Genomic DNA, 20,842 nt, shown 5'->3' on the forward strand with positions numbered 1-20,842 from the left:
AACTGTTGCAGGGATGAGTCTTTTACTCAAAGGATTATCTGACCCATTCGCTGAGAGGGGTTTTCAGCATCGGGATTCAAAAGGGAAGAGCATTTAGCGGGTATCAGTGAAGTGGCCAGCATTGGGAGTGACTGGAAATGTAGATTCAACGAAGGATATGTCCTTTACAAAGATAGGAAAGGTTTTTGTTCTCGTGAGAGTTGCCTTGGGAAGGCCAGTGAACACGTAAGGGAAAGGGGTGAACCCCTAGGATGTCCGATATAAATACTCGGGGAGTACCGAAAGGATTTTCAGTCGAGTAAGGGTCGTGTTCTCAGGACTATTGGTGATTAGAGTGCTCTCGAGGTTGTTATCTTCAAGGATTTGTTTTGCGGAAAGAACAGGAGGTTCTCCAAAGGATGAACCTCTGGGGTTTGGACCGAGAGGGCGAAGTGTGTATCGTGTGGGGAAGTTATAAGGGAATTGTAAAGAAGTTGGCCATTGCGGACTTCGAGGACGAAATCCAGTTTAAGTGGGGGAGAGTTGTAACACCCAAAATCCAGGAGGCCCAGTTAGAGAAGGAAAAGCCCTAACTTAATGAGTGAACTCATCGAATCCAAGGAAGAACTCGACGAGTCGGAGCAAGTTCCGTGTTGCGGATTAAGTGGTCGACTCGGTGAGTCAGGGGACTGACTCGGCGAGTCTGGTCTGGGTTGGGAAACCCTAATTGCGGGACTTGGTGCCCTATTTAAGCATCATATTCTCATTACCTCGGCCTCATCTTCTGCCCCCAGACCCCAAACCCTTACCTACGAAACCCTAGTGCATCTTGTGAGTGTTTGAGCCACCTTGGTGTGTTTTGTGTGCTCTTGAAAAAAAAAAGAAGAAGGAAGTTGGAGGTTCAAGAAGGAGGAAGTAGAACCAGAAGATACACTCCATTTTTTGCATTTATTGGTAATCAAGTCTTCACCTTGGCTTTTGGTTTATTAGATCTCCTTATAGTCCCTTTTGGAAGGTTTTTGGTCCAAGAATGGTTGTCTTTGGGTTTTGGACGTCCCCTAAGCATGATTCTTTCAGGACAGGAAGTATTTGGGGGTGGTTAAGGCATAAAGGTGCAAGCTTTATACCATTAGGAAGTCCCATGCAAGCTTAAAGTGATTATTATGGCCTTTTGGATCCCTAAAGGCCATGCAAGGAAGTAAAGTCCAGGACTTTACGCGGTTATTGGATGTCTAGAGTCTAGATCTTGGTTTCCCTGTCTTGGTTTGGTGTATAAGGGTTTTTGGCCATGGGATTATGTCTTAATGAGCTAGGGTTTTGTCTTAACCCATTTAGAAGGACTTAGGATGGGTAAAACTGGAAACTTTACCCTTAATAAGTCATTTCCAGAGTGGTATTGAAGTTTGGAGTTCATATGTAAAGTTTAGGGGCTTAATCCTTTAAGATAGTCCAACAGACCGAGGAACTCGACAAGTCCAGGGAGGGACTCGACAAGTTTAAGTGAGTTGTCCCGTTTTCTGGTTATGGGTGAACTCGGCGAGTCAGGGGAATAACTCGGCGAGTTGACTCGGTTTGCCACGAGTCTGGTTATCCAGGGAACTCGACGAGTCAGGGGCTGACTCGACGAGTTGGTTCGCGATTGCAGGATTCTGAACTTTTGGACTCGGCGAGTTGATGGACCAACTCGGCGAGTCAAGTCAACGTGGAAGTGTTGACCTTGGCCGTGGACCATTGACTTTGACTTTGACCAGAGTTGACTTAGTTGACTTATGGAGGGCTTTTGGGACTAAGTGTTATGTTGGTATTGGTAGCTCGGGGATCTAGGGGAGCAGCAGTTTGGGGAATTATCGGATAGCAGCTGGAGGTTTCAGCTAGTCTTCACCAGTGCAAGGTGAGTTTTCTCCAGTAGGAACGAGTATAAGGCACCAATGTTTGCCTACTTATGTATGTTCGTGTATACCGGATTTAGATCTGATGTCGGGGATAGCCCGATGTAGTTTATATGTTTTAGGATTCAGTCCGATAGCGGGCGAGGCCCGAGGGAGGATCGTATGTATATTTTCCGAGCTACGGTTCGATGCTGGGTGGTACCCGATGTAGTAGTGTATGTTAGTTATACTTGTTGTCTTTGTGATACTTGTATGTGCCTGGTAAGGAGATGAGTGCGGTCAGCAGATCAGGGGCGGGGCCCAAGATAGGCGGGGCCTTGAGAATAACAGTTATAGTTTAGCAATTGTTTGTTATGTATTAGCATGCTTATATGTTATTGTTATATGTGTGTAGCGGGCAGGGACCAGAGATGGGCGGGGCCTAGTAGAAATAGATCTGTATACCGAGCGGGGCTCGATGACAGGCGGGGCCTGATGTCGGACTTGTCCGATGCGGGTGGGGCCCGATGTAGCATGCTAGGCCCACTGTTTGCAGTATGTGATTATGTATGGCATGCGGTAGATTGGGGAAACTCACTAAGCTTCGTGCTTACAGTTTTCAGTTTTAGTTTCAAGTACTTCCGGTAGCGGAGGGAAGAGCTCGGGATGACTGCATGACACACACCAAGAAGCTTTTAGCCTGCGATGTTTACTCTGATAAAATGAATATGTTTTAAGATTATACTCTGATTTGATATATCAGTTTTTGTTTATGAATGAAATGGTTGATAATTATGGCTTTTACTAATGATTAAAAATGAAATTTTCGGACCGTATTTTTTGGATTTTACACATTATTTCTTCAACAACAAAATCGGACTTCATTGTCCAATATCACACTCTTCTAAAGGAAGATGGTTTTCTACTTTTAAGATAGTTTGTCAAAATCTATCAAATACAAACGATGACTCATGAAGTTTTGATAAATGATTTTTCAGTTTCTGATATTGTTGATGCTTAACACAAAGATGGCTGGTAGGTGGGGAAGATTATCAGGAAAATATACGAAAAATATTTGGTGTATTTTCAACATCCAAAAGAAAGTTTTTTGTTAAATATGGATGAACTAAGGGGGTGTTTGGCTTAGCTTTTGAACGGCCAAAAGTCCTTTTACAAAAAGATAATAGGCAAAAGATGTTTGGCAAAAGACTTCTAAAAGTTAGTTTTCGATTTTGCAAAGAAGGAAAATCAACTTTTTGGAAAAGTCAGGAAAACCTGACTTTTTGTAACTTTTCCAAAAAGATCTTTTAGCCTCTAAAAAGCTAAGTCAAACACCCCCTAAGGATTCATCAAAATTGGGTTCATGATGTTTGGGTTTATGCAAAAAAAAAGGTTAAACTGTGTTTTTAAATATGTTTTCAAAACTTTAGATTTGTCTAATAGTTAAATTACATATTTGTGGATATGAATAGCTTTGATGTGTGTCTAGATTTTTATGTTTGTTGTGTACATGTTTAAGTTGGTCTTGTTTTTATTTTTGATTTGTTTCGGTTGAATGGGATACAAAAATCATACTGCAATGTTGTAACCATCTCTTTTTATTAATCAATTTTGTCATTAACACATTGCTCTAGAGTTTCATTCAAGGAGAGAAATGACAAGAATTTGAAGGATTGTTAAAAAAATCATTATTCTTTACTTTAGTTATTGGAAGGAAGAGAAATGCAATGAAGATTAATCCAAATTTATTTTATAAATTGTCCTTTCAAATCGAAAAGAATTGGAGAAAAAGGAAAGGAAGATTATCCAATTTCTTTTCTTTTCTTTCGTTTTTTCTTTTCTTTAATGAAAACTAATATTAATATTTATTTAAATTTTGTGGTAGTGATTTGTATACAACATTTTTATCTATGCATAACAATTTATGTTTTAGATGATTGTATTATCCACTGTAAAACCTAATTTGTTGTGTATGGCAAAAAATATGGTGAACAAATCATTACCTATGATATGAATATACTTATATAAGAGATCATTATCATTTGTACGTATTGTCTATTCTTAATTATAGTAGTATTAAGTTATTAACCATTCTTGATGCTTTGAAGTTTGAAGATACAAAATTGATTTTGATTGACAAACCCCGATAAACTACCAAATTGGACCAGGTCAATCGTTTGTAAAAAGCCACCAGGCGCCAACTACAAGACAATAAAAAACCCCAATTCAAGATTGTTTTTCACGAGTGAGGAGTGACCCGAGTGAGTGTGTGCTCAAAATTGCTTCTCTACTCCCTTCCAGACGTTTCTTTTTCCTCAAAATTGCTTCTCCACAATCACACCTTCTTCTTGTCTTCATACAGAGGCTTCTAACGAATCGAAACGCTCAGAATACCAGTACCTCATTTGGGGATTTCAGCGAATTCTTGGCCTAAGTCGGATTCTCAAACTCTATTCAACATCAGGGTATGTTTCTTTTCAACTTCCGAAACATTTAATCGAGTTGAATCTTCCAGTTTCATTGAACATACCTCTCTCTGTAGTCTGTAGCTAAATTCTGAAAGTTCGATTTTTAATTCTAGTAAACGACACAAAAGAATCGAGGAAAACCAATGGCGCTAGTTTCGACAACAGGAAACGATGCCGCTGTGTTCAGCGAAGTTGACATGAGCTCTTCCGATTCTTCATCCACCGTTCGAGCAACTGTTATCCAGGCCTCCACCATCTTCTATGATACCCCTGCTACCCTCGGTTCGTTTCATTTCCTTAATCGCACACCAGTTCTTGCATGCATGTTTTCGATCGTTTATGTACTATGTTCATTAGCGTTCTTCAGATAATCTGTTTGCAAGCCTCTGTGTAATTGCAAGAAATCTTTTGGGTTCTTAATGGAAAAAAAAAAAAACATGAAGTTGAAACTCTTTATTTTGGTTAAGAAACTGCAGTATACATGATTTTATATTGCTGTAATTAACCCTATACCTCTAATATAATGTTACATATATAATTCTTTTCTACGTTCACAGCTGTGTTCAGTGATTAAAAAGTTGGGTTTTTAAATGTTAACACTTGTTTTTATATTAGTCAATAACTTAAAATTTGATCTATAATGATTTTATTTTTGAGATATATTTAAAACTTTTGCATATCCATCGGGAAGAAGGGGTTGGCTAAATGGACACACTCATTTTACCATTTAGACACCCTATATAATTTTTAAGGTATTTTTATTGGGTAAAATTACATTGTTTTTTGAAAAATATAATTAAAAATAATTACCTATTGGTTGACTTTTGATAAAGATGTCTATAAGGTGTCTTCATAGCAACACTCTTCCTATTAATGGGTAGCATGTTTAAACTACAAAGTTGTAATAAGAAAAAACAAAAGTAAGAAACTATAGTAAACAAATAACCGAAAGTACATTGCTATTTCTTGCATTTACAGATAAAGCCGAAAGACTATTATCCGAAGCCGCATCATATGGGTCCCAGTTAGTTGTCTTTCCGGAAGCATTCATAGGCGGATACCCTCGAGGCTCAAATTTTGGGGTCACAATTGGAAACCGAACACTTAAGGGAAAAGAAGATTTTCGCAAATATCATGCTTCAGCCATTAATGTGCCTGGTAAAACCACATTATTATATATATAGACTTTGGCCACAATAGTTTCTTATGTTGGCAGGTTTGGTCCATGTGTAGAAAATAAATCACAAAAGCTCTTCCTACAGAAAATGTCTCTGCGCATTTTGTTTACAGAAACGGTCCATGTGTTTAAAAAAATTAGAAAAATAGTCCCTGCCTAATAGAAAATTTACAGATTACACCCCCCACAAAGCGGACATAAGTAGACTTCCTCTAGTTATCAAGAAATAGGATCGTACTTTTATTGTAATTAATTTTTTTTTAATGTGAATAAGTTTTTGTTTGGATTATTTAGGTCCGGAAGTTGATCGATTGGGGGCAATGGCGGGGAAGTATAAAGTGTTTTTGGTGATGGGGGTTATAGAAAAAGACGGATATACCCTTTATTGTACGGTTTTGTTTTTTGATAATCAAGGAGGTTATCTTGGGAAGCATAGGAAGTTGATGCCAACGGCTTTGGAGAGGATAATTTGGGGATTTGGCGATGGGTCAACTGTGCCTGTTTTTGATACTCAAATTGGGAAAATTGGTGCGGCTATTTGTTGGGAGAATAAAATGCCATTGTTAAGGACTGCGATGTATGCTAAAGGTTCGATCTAGTCATCTACTTGCTAAATTTGCAGTAAATGCAATAATTACAGTTTTGGTCCCTGTAGTTTTTATTTTACATGATTTACATTTTTAGTCCCTGTAGTTTTCAGTCGGGGAAACGAATGAACTACATGGTCTTGGTCTCTTTAGTTTAATTACACTTTTGGTCTCTATAGTTTATAGTTTGCGTTAATTACAGTTTTGGTCCCTGTGGTTTACACTTTACACCGATGTGCAGTTTTGGTCCAAATTTTGAGTTTTTGACATGGTTGGTTTTTGTACGTTTATAGGAATTGAGATATACTGTGCACCAACAGCTGATTCAAGGGAAATTTGGCAAGCATCAATGACACATATTGCATTAGAAGGGGGGTGTTTTGTTTTATCTGCAAATCAATTTTGTAGAAGAAAAGATTATCCTCCTCCTCCAGAATATGTTTTTACTGGAACAGAAGAAGATCTTACACCAGAATCGGTTGTTTGTGCTGGTGGAAGTGTTATAATTTCACCATCAGGAACTGTTCTTGCGGGACCCAATTATGATGGGGAAGCACTTATTACAGCTGATTTAGGTATCCTACTTTTGGCTTTTAAAATGTTTTGCATGTTATATATGTTCTTCATGATTTAGATGATAAAATAAGGTGTCCATGTCATAAATGGGAACCATGTATCCTAATTTTAATTGGTTTGACCGGTTACATTGCTGATGTGGCGTCAAAGGGTGCTGACATGGCGCCCACATGGGTTTTATCTCAGGGTTTAGGACATTAAACGGAAATGAAATGAACTATTTCTTTTTTTTTGCCACATAAAGAGTTTAATACTAGAATAAACCTTAGCGCCATATGGATGCCACATCAACATGTTTCATCAGTGAAACTTGTTAAAATTGGGGAGAGTGACCTCAATGGAACAAAATTACAAGTTCAGTGATCAGAATAGTTCATTCCCTTTTTATGAAATTGACCCTAAAAAAAGGGAAAATTCCATAATAACCAGTGTAGTTTGGTTTTTTTTTGAGTAAATTACACGAATGGTCCTTATGGTTTGGGGTAATTTGCACGTTTGGTCCCTAACTTATTTTTTTTATAACTCGGAAGGTCCCTACAGTTTGTTTTTGTTGCACGTTTGGTCCTTGTCTTACTTAAAAAAACTATTTTGCCCTTGATTTTTTAATTTATTTAAATAAACATACTCCCAACCCCACTTCTACCTCATATTATCTTACCTTACCTACCCCATCTTATTTAAATAAATAAAAAAATCAAGGGCAAAATAGTCTTTTTAGGTAAGACAATGACCAAACGCGCAACAAAAAAACAAACTGTAGAGACCTTCCAAGTTAAAAAAAAAATAAGTTAGGGACCAAACATGCAAATTACCCCAAACCATAAGGGCCATTCCTGTAATTTACTCTTTTTTTTGTTCAGTTCAACAACCAAAGAGTTTTTTTTTTTTTTTTTTTTTTTTTTCTATTTTAACCACTGAGAATTTGCTTTTATTTAAAAAAACACTACTTAAAACTTCAAATTCTATAAAAACAATGAGAGTTTAACCACCTGAAGGAATTTTTCTTTTCAATTTAACCATCCAAAGTTTGATTTTTTTTGTTTTTTTTTTTTTTGAACATCTTTCACCGAAAAGATAATTTTTCGTTTGTTATTTGCAACTCACTAATGGAAAAAACATAGAGGGTTTTTTTTTTTAAAAAAAATACAAACTCTTGGTGGTTAAACCAGAAAGAAAAAATTCTCAGTGGTTAAACAAAAAAAATCCAAACTACAGTGGTTTTTGTAGAATTCGGCCTATAAATTAAACAAGAGAGCTTAATAATCTCTTTGTTTTTTTTTCTTGCTAAAAAAAATTCTTCAAATTTAAGATTTTTATTATTATTATGACATGTAAATGTTTAAAATTTGGTATAGATCTTGGAGAAATTGTGCGTGCAAAGTTTGATTTTGATGTGGTTGGACATTACGCAAGACCCGAAGTTCTTAGCTTGATTGTAAAGGATGATCCTGCAACACCCGTGTCTTTCACATCTGAAAAGACCGAAGGCTCTCAAAAATAATCGTCGCATTTGCAAAATTTATGTTTTCTTAACATTATGTAATTTGATTGCTACTTTTGTTTTCTTGAATCTAGCCATGTTGAATTGTGTATAGTTAGCTGCGTTTGTTGTACATGATGAATTTATTATTCATCAACCTGCGGATCTGCCCTTGATTTTCTTTGAATAAATTAATTAAACTTCTGATGTTGATGGGATTGATTAGATTTAGGGTTTCATGATTGATTTTCTTGGGTCTTGGCTTGAGCATGGTTTGCTTTGGTTTTTGCCTAATCGTTTCTACCCTCACAAAATAAACAATTTTGTGAGGCTATCATTGTAAAAAAAAAAAAAAAAAAAAGTAAAAACTCTTATTAGAAGGAGTTGGAACTTTTTGTTTACAAAATACCTTTATTTTATGCTTTTTAATAGTATTTTGTAAACAAATGTTCTAGTTGTTTATCTTTGTTTACATATGGTACTTATTTAGTTATTTTGATACAATATTGTCTTTTATATAAAAAAACAAAAAAAAATATTACCTATGTATGACAATAACCCTGTATAGTAATAGCAAAGAGATCTACATATTATATCTTACAACTGGTGGAAACTTGGAAAGTTACTTGACATGACTATTAAGTTGGTATATTACATGTCCCGCGTGTAGATGTTACATGTTAAAATGCACATTTAATTTTTATTTTTAAAAATTAACTCGTACGATTATTTGTTTGTTTTAAACTTACACGTTTCATTCCTATCTTGCATGAAATGAGTATCTTGCAAGGTTCTAAAAAGTTCGTCATGGTTTCGCTCATGGTGTGTCATGGCTCTAATGTTTGTACTTGCCACCAAGCTTTAACAAAATGTCGTTTTAAGACATATATATACAAAATTGTCGTCTTAAGTAACGCCTTACAAACAACGTGGCGCGCCACAGCTTGAAAAAACTTGAGGCTTGACATTGCCGCCAAGTCATGCCTTATGTAATTTAGAACCTTGGTATTTTGTCCTTAATAACTTTTTTTTATCAGTTTTAAATTAAAAAATAAATAAAAATAAAACAAATATCCCTACCCCACCCCACCCGTTCTATTTCTCCCGTTTCTACAACAAGATTCGACCATAGCCACATGTTTCCATGGATTATCCACTACCACATATCACCGCTAGCACCTCCGGCACCACTACCTATCACCGCCAACACTTCACAACCTATTTTACCCACTATATTTCGAAGAGATAACGAGAGATAAATGTAAGGCTTCGATTATGATGGTGGAGCTCGGTTTGAAACCCTAGACAACGATAATGCATAGTGGCAGAGGGATAATAGCATTCAAGTGGTTTCTTAAAAAGATACTTGCAAATCTGATATCATTGACACATCACTGACACAACACAGAAGATGAAGAGGGAGGAGATGCAAACATATGTCGATGACGACTTCATCTCCGAAAACTAGCACAACATTGAAACCCTAGCACGTAAATCTCAAAACCCTAGCATACAAGTGGCAATGATGACCTCTTTCGCTCTCCCTCCCTCCCTCCCTCTCTCTCTCTCTTTCTCTGTGTGTGTTTTTTCAGTTTTTCTTGAAAAATATAGTAAGTGTTATGCGGGGGCGGCTCCAGAGGTGCTGCCGCAGGCGCCAGCACCGATTGAAGTTGCCCACCCCGCTCCCGATCAAAAAGAGCATTTATGTGTGTGTGTGTTTTGTGTTTCTCTGCTCCGACTGGAACATATGATTTGTTGGTGGCATAAGGACCAGAAGTAGAACGAGGGAAGAAGGGTCATTGATGGTGTTTCTATGAGAAAAAAGAGGTGGTGGTCGACGATGATGGGTGGTGATGGTCTGGCGGTGATGATGATTTGTCAATCAAAGAATTTAGGGGAAAGAGGGTTTAAGAAGAAGGGTTATGATAAGGTGAGTGGGGTGGAGTTTTTATTTTATGTTGTATTTTGTAAATAGTTGTAAGAAAAGAAATAAAAAAAATGTAGAATAGTCATTCCATGTCTCATAAGGGATGAAACTTGCAAATTTAAATTAAACGAATGATGACATGTCCAACTTTCAACAAAACAAGGGACAATCCACGTTAATTTTGAAAAACATTGACTAAAGGTGTGTTTTGGCAGGGTCAATTCATATAATTTACTTGCTAATATTTTTTTTGGGTTTTAAAAAAATAAAATTTGCTTGTAACACAAAAAGAGACCTGCTGAGTTTCCAAAACAACTCAGTTTTTTTAATAGTGTTTCCGGTTTTTGGTTTTGTTTCAATTTTATTTACTTGATGTTATATGAGGTATGTAATTGTATTGTTGTTCATATACTCAATAGATGTGGTATCTTCTCATGTCAAATGCATGAGCTTACATGTAATATAATTTACAAGGCAACTTATATATAAGACCCGGACCCGAGAGTGTCTCTAGAAAGATCAGAACACGACACTATACGATCACGTAAATCTTTGATCAATTTGTACCTTTCCATTTCATCTTCATACTCTTTCATCGTAGATGAACAAGAAAACCCTAAAACTGTCTCTTCCAAACACTCATTCAAGTCTCCATTTCCGTTTCTCATGTCTAGTCCGAATTCCCACTCAATGCAATCTGAGTTACGCCCGACGACCTCGTCCCGTGTGCTTGTTATTTCATCATTTACTTCACCCTTGATGTTATCATACCATGACAAATCCCTAGTTCCCTCTACAAGGCTATTTCCGCCACTTATCCCTTCACCCTTTCTTCCCCTCTTAGTGGTGTTTTCATCTTCGCACTTGTTTACTTTGCTTTGATACCATGTTAGAACTTCAGGCGTTGATTTTAAAGTGTCGATGCCATTATCGGCTTCCAACAATTGTTCTAGGTCATGTACGAGAACATTTACTTGTTCATGTTTATCTTCATATTCATACTTTGCGTCTATGAGCTTCATTTGGACTCTTTCCTCACGTAACATATCCGCAACACGTAACATTTCTCTTTCTTCTTCCATTTCTTCACGCACTCTTTCCGATTCTCTCTTCAATTCTTCAAGCTCAACTCTATCTTCTTCAATACTATGCGCCATCTTTTCACATAATTGCTCCAACATCTCAGCCGCTTGCTTATCCGCTTCGGCTTTTTTTATCGCTTTTCCTAAAGAAGCTTTTGTATTCGCTAATTCCCGACCTAATTTCTTGTTCATCCGCTCTGTCTGTCGTCTAAGCTTCCTTTCGGTCTCCAATTCGTGTGCTATGGTCTTGACAGCTAAGCGAACCTTGTCTTGGTCTTTCGACTCGCAAAGTGGGTCCATAGATCTTTGTTCTTTGATTAGCTTATTCACGTGTGACCGAGCCTTGTTGAGCTCATGATTTAGGGTTGAAACCAGGGAAAGGCTCGTTGGATGGTGGTGGTGGTTATGATTCGTATCCACAGTCCAAATGTGAGTTAGAAGTTTGAGTAGTTCTTTTGATATTGTAAGGGAATGCTTGATTTCATCCAAACCATGTGTCGATTTTGGCACCGAATGTTCGTTGTTCTTGGTCTCGGTATTGATTTTGACACATGGTCGAGGTTTTCCCTGACATAACACAATAACAATACGACAAATTAATTTTAACAGCTTTTGTTACAATTATGTTGATAAGAGAAAAAAGTCGTGTTTTGGATGACAAATAGAGAAATCTTATGTATTTGCATGAATCATAATAGCTTTAGAATCTGGATCAACTCTATTTTGTTTCAATGATCATCATTAGGCTATTTTGATGGTGATTTGAGTTATATTTGATCTTTCGGCAAATATCAAGTAGAAACAGGTCAAATAGATGTAAAGTGGTAAAAAAAACGATGTAAAGTTGTCCAAAATTTATTTAAATGTATGCAGATTTCATAATGGCTCAAAAAACATTAAAAAAACAGAGAGATTGTTTACAGGTAGACCTAACATGAGCAGAATATTTAAAATAAATATGTAATTTAAATTTAAATAAATAAATAAATAAATAACAGGCACGTTTTGACATGTAATAGTCTAATTCTTACAATAGATTTGCTATTTTAGTTTTATCTAATTGAACCACCGACTGTAACATTTATTTGCAATTATTGTATTGGAGTATTATAATATTTTATTTAAATCAATTCATTTATGCTTTTATGGAAAACGTCAAATAGATAATGGTAAAAGTAATAACGCCTTATGTACAAATGTACAATCATGTTTTCATTTAAATATAGTTCATTATTATTTTCTGCTATATATATTGTAAAATTCATAAGTTCCCCCCTTTACCATAAAAATACAAAAAGACGGGTCAAAAAATAAAATAAAATTGGTACAAACTACTTTGGCTGTGTTTGACAAATGACAGACCAGTTTAAAAGCTAGTTACTTGGTAATTGATATAACAGTATTTATTAAAAAAAATAACCAAAAAACTAGATGATAAATATTAATATAATTAAAATTCATATGAGTATATAACATGAAACGAATATATAATGATATATTTTAAAAACCTACGGAAAAAAACACTCATCAATAAACTATATCTCTAATAGTTTTTTTAACTTCTAAACTATTTTACCAGTTTTACCAAACACTATATTATAATAAGTTAAAAAAATAAATTAATTTATATGTTAAAAAAATAAATTAATTTATATGCGTTAACACATATTTCTCTCTAAAAGCATTAGATATGGGTCACGTTATAACATCAAGTTCATATGTCACCTCATTTATAACACCACCATAACACAAAGAGGGAAATGGTATTCCCCATGTTATAACATGTTAAGAAGTAGAGAGAGAAAAAAACAAAATGATTTGATTGGTTGATAAAGACAACAACCAATTAAATTTCTTGTTGCATTTTGTGCTTGTCACAACAAGATATGCCATAACATCCTCTTAACAAGGAGGGGTGGTGTTCATCTTGTTATAACTAGATTATAAGGTGTCATATCAGCAAAAATAACACTTCTCGTTGCCCATACCGTATGCTCTAAATCAACAAACAGAATTAAAATCAAAACAATTAATTAAATTGGTCGAAAATCATTGGTAAAATCTCTTAAAATGGTTTTGAAGCAATACTAATTTTATATCCATTTAATATGTTTATTTTTTGAACGGATAAATCTAGTTTATTCCTAATCTAACACTTAATTCCACCTATGTTTATAACGAGACTTGAAACATTAACTCCAAAAGAAAAAAAAAAAAACAATATTACATATCGTTAGACTAAAAACCCTTGAATATCCATTTAATACTTAATACGTAAACATCCAAATTAAGAACCAATTAACAAGACACATTAATTGAAATAATAATGGATCCAAACTGCAAAAAAGTTGGCAAAATAATTGAGTGTAACCAGAAAATTAATTTTAATATAGAGGTTGACCCCCACTCTATGTTATTTATAAAGTTGAGAAAATAATGTAGGCATTTTTATTACACAAGGATAAATTTCACTTTTATTTTAATCAACAAATATAAATATATAATATACTCTTAAAATAACAATTAATTTCACTTATGTTTACGATCGGATTTAAACCCTCGAACCCAGGAAAAAAAAAGACACCATTTGATATACCATTTGATACTGATGAGCTAAAAGCCATTTAGTTTTAATCTTTTAATATTATAATCTCTTTATTGTGTTAATTTGTCAATGTTGTCAGAGTATAATTCGGGTATAAATAATGATATAGATTTGAATTTTGTATCATTTATTGACCGAAACTTAGAAATTCTGAAATAAATATAGAGGGGTGACCCCACGCTTGCTGTCTTTTTGACTTATAGGACTAGTGGTATGTTACAAAACATTACATAATTGATACCCAGTTTTCAAAGAATAAATAATTATTCCCATTTGCTTTTAAAATTATTCATGTATCCATACTATCTTATATTTATATTCTACATAATTTACAAGATGCGTATACATTATCACATCTATTTAAAATTATGCAAACTTTACAAATTTGGACCGATGGATATAACTTTTAAAGGGGTGTCTGAGATTATTTTTTGTTTAAAATAACTTGTGTTTATTTGTAAAAATATTTATTATCTTATCCGTTTGAAAAATATATTTGGATTATTTTATTCGGTATCAAAACGAATTAGATTAATAAGATATTTTTATTGTTTGGTAAACTGTAAACTAGAAATTTTGTTATGTATAATAATAAATCAATTTATCAAAAGACTCCTTAAATAAGTTAAGAAGTAAGTAGCAAATGACTTGTCAAAAACTCTTAAATCTATTTAAGTGTTTATGAAATTGTTGTATCCAAACATAAAAAAACTTCTTATTACCGGTGTCAAAGCAAAATAAATCAAAAAAATAGTTTAAATAAGCAATTCCAAAAACCCTGTCATCGCTTTTATTTTGGAGAAAGTGAGGAAAACACAATATAAAAAATACTATTTTTAAAGGTATTCTAGAACATAAATGTTAGGGAAGATTTTATAGTTTTTTCCTTTGCCTAGAAAGCATAAAACATATGAGATTTTCTTTTATTTCCAAATAAAAAACATAAATAAATTAATAATTCCATTTTTCTTAGCTTTCCTTTTTTTTTTTGTTAAATCGTTAAAAAACAATGTGCAAACAAAATGATAACACCTAACAAGGATATAACATGAGACATGGAGTTATATTCCAAACAAAGATAGATGAGTTATTCTTGTGGTGTTGTGAATTTAGTAATTATGATATTTTATATTTTAAACCTTAATGATATTATGCAATTTACATAGTTCGAAGAAATTCTAATTTGAAAATATTTTTTCAATTTTTATCAAATCTTATCATGTTTCTATTAAAACTAAAAATAACAAATTTCAGTAAAACCTAATATATTACCATTTAATTCTAAAAAAAACCATTATATTATTTTTTTTTAGTGTATTAAAACCCCTATAATTTTTTAAATGTATAATTTAAAGTTTTTTAATCTTGGAAAGAACTTAACCTATTTTCATCCAACAATTAAAAAACCAATATATTATTTATTTTTTAGGACGTTAAAACTCCTATATTTTCTGAATAGAGGTTTCCAAACTTTAAATTAGACAATATCATAATATGGGTTTCAAACTTTCAATTTACCTACAGTGTTTTTTAATTGAATGAAAATATGTTGACATTAATATAATTTTAGTAATAGTTTCTAAAATAAAACCCTATTTCAATAAAATTATAGGGTTTGTTGTTGTTCCTATTGCTGCATAATAACAATAAAGGTAAACTAATAATTAAAACAAAAATGATAGAAGAAAAAAACAAAATAAACGTTTTTGACCAAACGCAGTCTTGCATTTTTGTAAGATCACCGAAAAAATATTGTATTTTTTTCTACCAGACGTTTGGATTTATTATTTGAAATCGATATTAAATTTGACCTTAAGAATTAAAAGTCAAACGTTACCTCATTTGGCCTGGCATCACAAATCAATGGCATTCCCCCATGGCGTGGATTTATTACCTGCAAAATGTGATAAATGTATGGTTGCCATCAATGTTATAAATAGTAATAAAAACTAAAATTCACTGAATAACAATTCTTGTTATTACTTTTTTCATATTGGTTATGTATTAAATATTAAAGTATTTTTTGTGCACATTGGATCCTTAAATAACTTTGTCTCCAAATCAATATCTTTATGACTCATATACCATTTTTTATGGTTTTAGAATGGTACAAATAAATATTATATAAAAATAGTTATTATAATTATAATATATTTCAGTAAGTACTAGAAAGAGATCTGCTGATAAAAAATAAAAATATTTTGTCACAAATTATTTTAGTGTTAAGTCGTACAAATAATCTTGTGTGCAAACAAAATGATATATATATATATATATATATATATATATATATATATATATATATATATATATATATATATATATATATATATATATATATATATATATAATGTGAATGGATAATTATTGTGTGGACGTGTGGATAATGTTATTTTATGAAAATTATTAAGAGAATATGATGTTTAGTAATGTGAATACGTTCAATCTCACAAAACTATTGTTATTTTAATGGATTCTCACAAATTCTAATTCATTTTTGTTCTCATTCATCGTTTTTTATTTATTTTAATTCTTACATAATACAATTCAATAAACATCCTGATAACATTCTGACAGAATGAGAATAATTAAAAAAAGTGTATAATAACCTTATAGACGATTTAATTAGTGAAAATGCTTAATAATTAAAATAATTATATAAGATTGAACGTATTCATATTATCAAATAACATATTTTATTTGTAATTCTCACAGAATAACATTATCCACACGTCTACATAATAGATGTCAATCCACATTTAAACCGAGCTAATATATATATATATATATATATATATATATATATATATATATATATATATATATATATATATATATATAACTTAGTATGTTGTGTTTTATTTTATTTTTTATTTTTACACCATTCAATGCATAATTCTAGGCTCAATAGCACATATATAATATATTGTGACAAATATTTTAATTTGTATGTGTAGCTTACAATAAGTCCAGTTATGTCTCTAATATTTATTTTGCATTTTTATTTTTTATAAGTTGTTTAAAATATAAATTTTGATTAAACAAATTGCTTCATTTAAATAAGACTAAAATTACAAAAATATTTAAACTCATTAACCAAGATAATTTCAAAGAGAAAATAATATTTCCCTCTAATATTCCCTCTATCATCTAAATTAATTTAATATTGGAAAAGATGATTTGCATCATAAGAATAATACTAAGATGGTGTTTTTATGTGTATGTGATACTAAATACTCAAAATCGGATAATCAATAGATAATTATTAACTGTAACTAAATTCTAGATCTTTGAATAAGATTATTTTATTTAGATAACATGACAAAAAAAGACGTATGTAAATTACATTATATGAAGGCAGTAAAAAAGATGTTTATAAAATGGGAGTAGATTCTCCAGCATAATAAATTTATCCATCCACATAAAATAAAACATTTTTACAACTATGAGACAAGTCAATAAAAAATATATTTTATGTGGATAAATTTTGAAATAGAAAAAGAGTAGATTCATAAAAAAGAGGTTTATAAATTAAGTTATATGAAAGAGTAAAAAAGTAGAAAAGACGTAAATATGAAAACATTTATTTTATTTAGATAACATGACTAAAAAAGACGTTTATAAATTAAGTTATATGAAAAGATAAAAAAGACATTTATAAAATAGACATTTATAAAAAGGACATGTTTGTGAAATGGGAAAAGACGTTCATAAAAGAGAAGTCTATTTTATTTAGATAACATGACTGAAATTGACGTTAATATAAATTAACTTAAAAACAAGGGATTATATATGACTAAGTAATATTATCTTCTCATTTGTTAATACGTTTTTAGTGATAAATTATGTTAATTTGAAAAAACTAGTTAAAATGAACTGCACAAAATCGAAAAGTATACACATGAAGAAAAAGAACTGTTAACAAGTTACAATGTGAACAAAATATGGTTTAAAGTTGACAAAGAAAGAGTAATGAAGAAACCTCGGGAGCAGAATCACGACAAGGAGATTCGCGACTCTTGTTTCGAGATCGATCCAAATTCACAATCGATTTCTCGTACATTTCATGCACTCGATTATCAGCTCCCGACTTCTGCAATGTCATTATCCCCTGTTCATCTGTTTGGAAGGTACTCCGATCCAACCTATTCATACATTTCTCATTTTGCAGTGAATCTGTTTGCTCGATTAAAAGTTGCGACATATTACTGTTTACAAACGACGAGGAAGAAGTTGTCGGGAACCTCCGCTTTCTGATCTTGCATGGAATCTCTGGGTTGCTGTTCTCCATCTGCAAATGGAAGCTTTGAAGAAAAAGAGATTGTTGGGTGAAGAGAGAAAGAACGATAATTGATGAAGACGAGGCGTTTGATAAAATGCCAAAGAGAAGAGGTGGCAAATACATGAATATAATGGGAACATGCATGTGGGAATGGACGGCGGGGATGATGGATGGGTAGAGGGTACCCACATTATTATTATTTATTACCATTTTATATTCCTCCTAACACGTTATATTGTTGTTTTAATGTTTCAATAGACAATAATAACTGGATATGCATAATTGTTATCTATGATTCTATTCTCTGGGTTTTCAAATATTTTTAATATTTGATTTACTATATATATATGATAAGAAGTTTGTTTTTGGTTCTTATTGAATAGAGTAAATTACACAAATTGTCCCTATGGTTTGGGGTGATTTACGAGCTTAGTCCCTAACTTATTTTTTTAACTTGGAAAGTCCCTATTGTTTGTTTTTGTTACGCACTTGGTCCTTACTATTCGTTTTTGTTACTCATTTGGTCCCTATCTTAGCTAAAAAGACTATTATTTAAATAGAGAAAAATGTTAGGGTAAGTAAAATAAGGTGACGGGTGGGGTTGGGGTGTGTTTATTTAAAAAAATTAAAAAAATCAAGAGCAAAATAGTCTTTTTAGGTAAGACAGAGACCAAACGCGTAACAAAAACAAACAGTAGGGACCTTTCCAGTTAAAAAAATAAGTTAGGAACCAAACGCGTAAATTACCCTAAACCATAGGGACCATTTGTGTAATTTACTCTATTGAATATTAATTTTTGAATGTTTGCTGACTAAGGTTAAAAGCCTGATTGAAGAGATCGCGTTCAAATTTCATGAATATTATTAACTCTTGATATTCATGTATATACATCGAGTATCTATAATTAGAGTTTGTTACAATACATGGAAAACGTTAGGATATTAATCGACTCCTTTACTTCGATGAATTGATCTTCATGCATATTTACTAACAAAGTGTCACTGACGTTTAGCTCCTAAGAAGGACTTAGTACAACTAGTTTAAAATCATCGAGTCTTCTTCTTCAAGTGTCCCATATCAGCTATACTTTGTCCTTACACGTCTCTATATGCGTCATAGGTTTCTCCTCAAAGACTTTGCATATCGTATACTATATTGCTACAATTAGTCGTAAAATATGATAAAATATATTAGTATTTTAGATGAATGAATGTAAAGTACGGATAAATGAGATATAAAAGAGTTCATATTTGATAAATGAGTCTCGAGATAATGATAAAAGAAGGAAAATGGAGTTAAATATGGAGTGGATAAGGAAGAATTTCGAAGATACCATAAAACTTCGCTTAGTGCCGCAAAGATTAGAGATAACAATGCAAAGATGAGTTTTACTTTGAGAATAATCAATGAGGATAACGGTTAGCGATGTGAAGACGAAAGTTTAGCGCTGCTAAGTTTATTTTCCAATAAGTACTAGATTTTCACATCTCTGAAAAACTGTGCAAAAAATAAACCTTCTTAGGTTAAAAAAATAACCTTTGGTTTATAAAGAAAAGGATAGAAGAGTTGCAAATAAGAATTTTTGAAGAAAATATTAGGTTTGCAATGTGTAACATGTTTTTTATTTGTTTTTTGTGTTTTTCTATAAATATGACAGGATAAATACATTCTCTTCCACTTAAATGTAGATGAACTAGAGTATTGGTGTAATCTTGATTTTGAAGTTATTAAGTTCATATAAAACTTCTTTTTTTTATTAATTCTTCTATCTTATTTGTTAAAGTTTCGATTTTATCGCTTAAATTTAAGTTGCATATAGTTTAAGCTATAAATCTGATTATTGTAACTTGTTTTTTAATAGCTTTTGATCTTAAAATGGTTAGGAATAGCGACTTAACCAATCATAGGGTTAAGTAATATTTATCGGTAATTCTAGCATCTAAGCGAGCATTGGTTTAATAAACTACGCTATGTTTAATTCTTTGAAGTTCAAGATTAAACTCATGATTAAATCATAAGTAGTTTTACACAAATAATTGGTTTATATGTTTTTCTAGTTTTATGAACATTAAATTAGTAAGTAGTTAATCATAAAAACTAGTAATTGATCGTAATTGCTAGTATAATTGGTAAACTTTATACTTCATTATCTAGCATCAAGGTTGTAAAAGTCGTTAGACTGTGATCGGGTGATCGACTGAGGTTAAGGGACTAATCGGTTTAGGTGGGGATTAATCGCCGTCTAGCCAGAGACCCTTAATTGTACTAGAATTTATTTTAAAAGATAAATAAATATTACCTATATCCTAACAAAATAAGTAAATAACCATAAAACTTTGATAAATTCAATGTCAAACTGTTTAAATCAACATATATTATAATTTTTAGACTAATGAAGGATCTTTTTCACCAATTATCACAAATTTGACTAATCGGGGATTCTTTTTTTGAAAATTTTGATTGTTTGACTTTTTCACTGGGTTAGACCGCCTTTGAATGCCCATGACTAACTACGACTATCTTGACCAACTAGCATTAATCGTAGACAGTAAGAGACCACCTAGGCCGATTTTTACAACACTGTATAGGATTCTGTAATGTCCTTAAAATACCGGTAAAAATTTTCATTTTAATTATATCAAAACCATTCATTCATCATCCCAAAAGACGGTCAGAGTAAAAGTATTCTCAAAACATCAGAGTAAATCATAAACACTCATTGTAGAATAATTCTTCAGGGATGCAATGTAAGACCAAGATTTGGCCCTCGACATTGCACGGAAAGACCATAGGGGTTGTCCATGACACTT

The 20,842-nt window shown here is 32.4% G+C and overlaps 2 protein-coding genes across 2 annotated transcripts; one reads left to right on the forward strand and one right to left on the reverse strand.

The window, feature by feature from the left end:
* Positions 1-4,067: 4,067 nt before the first annotated feature.
* Positions 4,068-8,342, forward strand: LOC111896404 (bifunctional nitrilase/nitrile hydratase NIT4A). Its single transcript, XM_023892400.2, has 6 exons — positions 4,068-4,312; positions 4,429-4,597; positions 5,294-5,473; positions 5,787-6,080; positions 6,373-6,654; positions 8,011-8,342. Exons 2-6 carry the CDS (start codon positions 4,459-4,461, stop codon positions 8,154-8,156), a joined length of 1,041 nt encoding a protein of 346 aa, XP_023748168.1. The 5' UTR covers positions 4,068-4,312; positions 4,429-4,458; the 3' UTR covers positions 8,157-8,342.
* A 2,105-nt stretch (positions 8,343-10,447) lies between these two features.
* LOC111896414 (uncharacterized) lies at positions 10,448-18,355 on the reverse strand. The gene is made up of 3 exons (XM_023892410.3): positions 17,732-18,355; positions 15,587-15,643; positions 10,448-11,711 (listed from the first exon to the last, which is right to left on the reverse strand). The coding sequence occupies exons 1-3, from the start codon at positions 18,239-18,241 to the stop codon at positions 10,542-10,544; spliced, it is 1,737 nt and encodes a 578-aa protein (XP_023748178.1). The 5' UTR covers positions 18,242-18,355; the 3' UTR covers positions 10,448-10,541.
* Between the last annotated feature and the right edge of the window lie 2,487 nt (positions 18,356-20,842).

This window comes from Lactuca sativa, chromosome 3 (genome assembly GCF_002870075.4).
Source record: "Lactuca sativa cultivar Salinas chromosome 3, Lsat_Salinas_v11, whole genome shotgun sequence".
NCBI lineage: Eukaryota > Viridiplantae > Streptophyta > Magnoliopsida > Asterales > Asteraceae > Lactuca > Lactuca sativa.